Source organism: Chiroxiphia lanceolata, chromosome 10 (assembly GCF_009829145.1).
Source record: "Chiroxiphia lanceolata isolate bChiLan1 chromosome 10, bChiLan1.pri, whole genome shotgun sequence".
Lineage (NCBI taxonomy): Eukaryota > Metazoa > Chordata > Aves > Passeriformes > Pipridae > Chiroxiphia > Chiroxiphia lanceolata.
Window position 1 is genome coordinate 12,441,075 of NC_045646.1, and position 6,447 is coordinate 12,447,521.

At 52.7% G+C, this 6,447-nt stretch overlaps 1 protein-coding gene across 1 annotated transcript; it reads left to right on the forward strand.

Moving 5' to 3' along the window:
* Positions 1 to 516: 516 nt before the first annotated feature.
* LOC116791385 (phospholipase A and acyltransferase 1-like) lies at positions 517 to 2,389 on the forward strand. Its single transcript, XM_032697283.1, has 4 exons — positions 517 to 608; positions 1,045 to 1,255; positions 1,455 to 1,723; positions 2,109 to 2,389. Exons 2-4 carry the CDS (start codon positions 1,138 to 1,140, stop codon positions 2,211 to 2,213), a joined length of 492 nt encoding a protein of 163 aa, XP_032553174.1. The 5' UTR covers positions 517 to 608; positions 1,045 to 1,137; the 3' UTR covers positions 2,214 to 2,389.
* Positions 2,390 to 6,447: the final 4,058 nt, after the last annotated feature.

A 6,447-nucleotide genomic window follows, 5' to 3' on the forward strand; every position in this document is an offset into this window, starting at 1 on the left:
TCAACTCACCCAGAAGACAGTTTTAGTGTTAGTGAACCTTCTTTTTTAGCACACTGTGCAGGCAACAGCCAAGGAGATGGCCGTACAGGATCAGGATCCCTCTTGGAGCAAGACTCTTGCTGAGCACAATCATCAGATTCCGCTGATGTCCCGAAAGAAATGCCTGGGCTGCGTCAAAAAATAAAAATGCATCCTAAAAATCTCTTTGCCATAAAACGACTACATTCTGAGCTCCATCGCTGTTGTTTCTCCTGATAGTGAAGAATTGGAACGGCAGCATACCCTTTCCCTTTCGGAAGGTTTCCTGGTGACGGATGCTCACTCACCGCAAGGCCGCGTAGAATCGGAACCCCTTCGCGGCTGCAGAAGACGGCAAGGCGGCGGTGGCCCGTCTTGGTCGGGAACAGGACCAAATTTTCCACCCAGCGAGCGGATTAGCCAACACCCTCGGGAGTGGAGCCTCGGGAGGGGCGGGACGGGGAGGGGGGGCTCCGGGATAGCCCTGGCAGTGATCCCGGCAGGATCTGCGCAAGCGCCTTCTCCTCGCTATTTATAGCGTGTCAGCGGGTCAGGAGCCTGGTCGTGACAGCAGCGGGACGGGCGGTGCGGTGAGCTGGGGGATGCGAGCGGGCGTCTGCCAGCAGGATGCGGCCCCGTCGGGGGCTGGCGGCAGGCGCGGCTCTGGCAAGAGGCCGGAGGTGCCCCGGAGCCTGGGGATGGGCTGGGCACCGCAGGCACCCCCGGGGAGCTGCGTCCCGCCAGCGGAGCGGGCCCGGCCGCGGCACAAGCCGAGCCCCGAAGGGAGCGCGGGCGGGACGGGAGCGCAGGGACCGGGCGGCGGCGGGGGGAGACGGAGCCGGGGACGGCGGCGGAGGAGCCGACCTCATCCTCTGGGAGGGAGGGGCGGCCCTTCCGTGCCTTGCCCTGCGCCAGCGGGAGGGAGCGGCTGCCCCGAGCCGGGTCCGGCGCGGAGGGGCCGCCGCTCCGGCAGCTCATGCCCTCGGTGCCCGGCACTAACGCCCTCCGTGCCTGCCGTCCCGGCAGGTGCCTCTGCACACCCCACACCTCCCCGCTCCGCTGGGCCCTGCGCTGAGCCAGACCAGCTGCACCGCCGTGTCCTGACCAAAGGCTCCAGGGATGGCGTATGGCAAGCAGCACCCCGAGCCTGGCGACCTGATCGAGATCAAGCGACAACTTTACCAGCACTGGGCCCTCTACTTGGGGGATGGATATGTCCTCAACGTGACACCTGTAGGTAAGGCTGGTGCAGCCTGGCAGGGTGTAGAGGGGATCTTAATGTGCTTCAAGAGCTCTGTCTCCCTCTGTGGGCTGGTGGTGGATCCACCCTGTGTGTGGAGATAGATGGCCTTTCAACAAGCAGCCAGAAACCCATCTGAGGTCTTGGAGGGGCCGAACAGGTTCTGCCTGGCTTATCTCCTTCCTGCCTTTCCCAGATGAAGGGGCCCCATCCCTGTTGGTGAGCACTGCCTCAATATTTACAAGAAAGGCCAAGGTGAAGAAGCAGCTCCTGAAAGAGGTGGTGGGAAATAATGACTGGGAGGTCAACAACAAGTATGACCGCTCCCGCACTCCCCTCCCAGTGAAGGAGATCATCGAGCGTGCTGAGAGCTACGTTGACATGGAGGTGACCTATGATGTGCTCGGCAAAAACTGTGAGCACTTTGTGACAATGCTCCGCTACGGCGAGAGTGTCTCTGACCAGGTAAGTAACATGAGATAAGCCCCTGTGTGCCTCACACAGCACCTCCTTGCTGCTCCCTGTGAGCCCCTGGACTGGGACACAGCCCACAGACTGCCTGGGGACAGCCAAGTCCCAGGTGTGGGGTCCAAACCAGCACTGCCTCTGACCTCACCAGACACCCTGGAGCAGGAAGGTCACTGTGATCTGTCTGCACCCTGGCAGTGCCCTCTTAACTGAATGCCACAGCCTAAGGCTAAAACCCAGGCTGTAACCTCTTCTGCTTATGGAACAGATGTTTCTCATTCTTTTAATTGCCCTGATTATCCCTGCCTGCTTTTCATTAGCATGCCTGGGGGTAAATATTGCTTACCATGATTCTAGCCTATGTTTTCCTTTCCCTTTACAGGCCAAGATAGCAATTGGTAGCATGCTGGCAGTAGGAGCTGCTGCTGTTGTCTCCACTGTCTTGGTGGGCTTGCTCAGGGGCAAATCCAGAGAGAAGGAGTACTGACGGCTTGTCAGGAAGAGCTCAGAGCAAGGCAGGGAGCCTCTGGGCATGGAGGGTCACTGCCCAGCCTCTGCCAAAACTGCCATTGGGCCTACTAACAACAGCCACTCTGAAATAACCGAATCAAAGCCTTAATAAAATCTATAAAACCACCAAAATAATATTACCATAAAATCCTCTTCTATGCATTTGAGTGTAGCTTTGTGTGTGAGTTAAATACTTCAGCCTTCCTTCTCCTGTCCCCTTAGAAAGAGTAAGTTGAGCATCACCATTCAATGTGACCCCAGCAGCACCAGCCTGTTTGCCATATCTGCTTGTTTTTTCATTGCTTATGATGATGTTTTGGTAGTTTGGGAGCACTTGCAAGCAAAGTATCCCTTCCTTCCCTGCCACTTCCCCTCCAGTGCTTTGCTGAGGACTGGTGCAGGCTTTCCACCCACATCCTCTTTTTCTCAGCTGACTCCTGTGGGCTCTTTCTGTGTATAAGGGATTTTAACCTTAACTTTCTGACAAAATAAAATAAAAGTATTGCTGAGCGTATACTATGTGTCCTCCAGCTGAGGGCCTGTGTAAGTGGAAAACCCCTGGTTCCCAGGCCTACCAAAGGGCAAGCAAGGCATGTAAAGTGTCTTAGAGCTGGTGCCTGTAGTGCCTAAACTGAGCAGCTCCTGGGAGGGTGGGAGGTAGGAAGGAAGGGCAGGTGTTGCAGGCTCTGTGATGGTGTTTTGCTCATTTTTTACCTGCCTGGAAAGTGCCCCTTTCTCTGGCTCCTAGTATCACCCCACCCCCCCCAGTCTGGGTAAGTCTGATCCAAAAAAAACACAGCTGGCTCTCTCTCAGTCAGTTGTTTGTTCCACCAAAATTTCCCTCGTCACCCCTGTAAGCCCAGGGATTGTCAGCATTGGACCTGAGCAAGCTTACTAGATGATTTTTAAGGACCCTTCCAACCAACCCATTCTGTGGTACTATTCTTTGAACCACAGAAGCACTGAGGTTTAGAGAAAGACCACAGGAGATGGCAAGGGCAGCCAGGAGCCTTTGTCTCCCAGATCTGGGACCATTGTCTCTTCAGTGACCACAAGTGGGTTTTAAGCAGTTCATAGTCAGCACATCAATTTTTTCCCCAACCAGCAGAAAGGCAAAGCTGGGATCCCTGCAGTGCTGGGGGTGATGTCTGTGCAGAATGAGCTGTGAGGCACCTATTGCTCATCTCCCAGTGTCCTGAGCCCTGCTGTTTCCTTGTCACAAAGCTGATGTGTGAATTATCTGAGAAGAAAGCTTCTGGGAAAGTCTGGTTTGCTTCTGTTTACCTGGAGTATCTGGCCTAAGTGTTCCCTGCAGCCCACCTGCAAGAAATAGACTCCTGTGTTGCTTTTATTTCAGGCAAATGCCTGGCCTGTAAGGAGAGAGGAGAGCAAAACAGCTGTCTCTAAGAGGCTTGCTGGTTTTATTTGCTCTTAACATCTTGTCAAGGTTTAACCCCAGCCAGCAACTAAGCTCATTCCCCTACCAGCAGGACTTGAAGTCAAAAAACTTCCTATGCACACAAGCAAAGTAAAACAAGGACTTAATTCACTAGTTTTTTTCAGTGTCAGTTTTTTAATGTTTGAAATAACAAAGGTAAAACTTCTGGTCGTATTTTGTACTGTTGTCTTATTACCTTTAAATAAAGTTCTTATTTTTCATACAGGAAAACATATTCTCATAAAAGTGAAACTGAAACTCCTTTTTTGATTCCTGCAGTTGCCATGGAGTAGAGTCAAGGCTGTTAATTTACAAACAGTCAAGAGATTAATCCTTACCTGTGCTCCAGGACACAGCCAGCCTGCCCCTAAATGGGTGGGTTTGTGTAGGGATTTCATGTATCTGAATCTGTTGCAAACCACCTTCCCCACATCCCTCCCTCTTTCCTGGGCTCTACCTCCTCCCTCCCAATGGCACAGGGAGATGGGGAATGGGGGTTATGGTCAGCTCATCACGGATTGTTTCTGCCACTGCTTCCTCCTCAGGGAGAGGAGTCCTTCCCCTGCTCCAGTGTGGGGTCCCTCTCATGGGAGACAGTCCTTCATGAGTTTCTCCAAAGTGAGTCCTTCCCACAGGCTACAGTTCTTCACAAACTGCTCCAACATGGGTCACTTTTCCATGAGGTGCAGTCCTTCAGGAACAGGCTGCTCCAGCGTGGGCTCTTCCCTCCACGGGTCCCTGCCAGGAGCCTGCTCCAGCATGGGCTTCCCACGGGGTCACAGACTTCTTTCTGGTCATCCATCTGCTCTGGCATAGGTCTCCTCCATGGGCTGCAGGGGGATCTCTACTCAACTGCAGACCTCCATGAGCTGCAGGGGGACAGCCTGTGTCACCATGGTCTTCCCCACAGGCTGCAGGGCAATCTCAGCTCTGCTGGGGATCTCAGCTCTGGCACCTGGAGCACCTCATTCCCTCCTTCTGCACTGACCTTGTTGTCTGCAGAGTTATTCCTCTTACATATTCTCATTCCTCTTCTCTTTGAGCTCAATTACATCTGTGCAATAACTTATTTTTCCTTCTTAAACACATTATCACAGAGGCACTACTACCATCCCTGATTGGCTTGGCCTTGGCCAGGGGTGGGTCCATCCCAAAACTGGCTGGCATTGGATCTGTCAGACACAGGGGAAGCTCCAAGCAGCTTCTCACAGAAGCCACTCCTATAGCCCCCCTCTGCTACCAAAACCTGGCCATGCAACACAAAGGGCTGCCCAATCAGCACCGGATCAGCAAATTCATTCCCAAGTTGGCTTCTGCTCCATATGCTTAACTGAAGAGCCAGCTAAATACATGACATGGAAAGGAAGTGCACATTTTGTTTGTGATTACCTGCATGTCACTGTGCACAGTATCAATACCAGCAAAGAAGAGGAAGAGGCAGATTGCAGCTGGAGGGCCAGGAGGACTGAAAATACATCTAGGGACAGAAGAGTAATTGTGACTCTGGGAAGGAGGGGGGTTGGTGCCCAAAGTCTGCAAGTGTACTGTGAGCAGCCCCAAATACTAATGCTGTACAACTGCCTCCAAGTCAAATCCCTTCCTTTTCTCCCTGCTGCTAAAAGAAGAGCTGGGGAATCAAAACTGCAGGAGCTACTTCCCAGCAGCCTGTTGCAAAGCTCACCATCTACACTTTTTTCTTGCACAAGTGATTTGGCACATTCTGATTCCTATATGGCCACAGAAAAACTGTGCAGCATATCATCTTACGCAGAGCTTTTTGAAATGGAGAAGTAGGAGCTCACACAGAACAATTATTTTACATGCCAGAAACTGCTATGGGGACAGAAAAATGCATAGCATCCCTTTCCTAGCAGCCTCTCCAGCCAGGGTTATTTTGAGGCAGGAACAGGCATCTGCAGAGTATATGTTGCTTCAGCTCTACTCACAGTTTGTATAGATGGAATTCCAGAAGGGCTTTCCCTTGGAAAAGACACAGGGCCACAGTGATGCAGCTGATAGAAGAGAGTGGTCACAGCTGTAATGTCTTTGTAACTGAGGACTGTGCTCTGGGCACATACTGGTGATACATAATGATAATTTCTCCTTAACTACTGTCTTGGTTTACTGACAATATGTTTTAGGAGGTGGGACCTCTGATCAAGTCAAACCCTCTCCTTATTTATTTCCCTCCCTCTCAATCACTGATTTTTTTTGAAACCACGAGGTGTCGCAGTGAAGTAGGAAAATTAATAACAGTTTTACTAAAAACTGAGAACAAAACAGAACAAAACAAAAAACGCCCCAAACAAATAGCAGAAAAAAACATGACCTAAACCACCCTCTCAGTTCTGTGCTACCGAGACGGCAGCGCCGTCCCGACTGAGGTCACGCGATCGCGATGTACCCGGAGCAGAGCCGTGGCTGAGCGAGCGGGCGACACGTGAAGTTCACAGAGGGGAGCTCTCACGAGTGCGGCTGCAGCCGCAGCCGTCGAGGGCCAGCAGTTCTCAGGGCAGGGCAGTCGCCGTGGCAACGGGAGAGCTCCCGTCCAACACGGGAAGCACGAAGCTGGAGCGCGGAACAGCTCCGAGAGCAGGCGACCGGGCACCACCCACAACATACAATATGGAAAGGGAGATTCCCGGATTCCTGTCAACACGGTTACCACAGTGAAGGGGAGAGCCCCTGCCCAGCAAGGGAACCGCGACCCTGGAACGTGGGGCAGGTCTGGAGGCAAGCAACCCAAATCCCTCTGAGGTACAGCCCCAGGAAC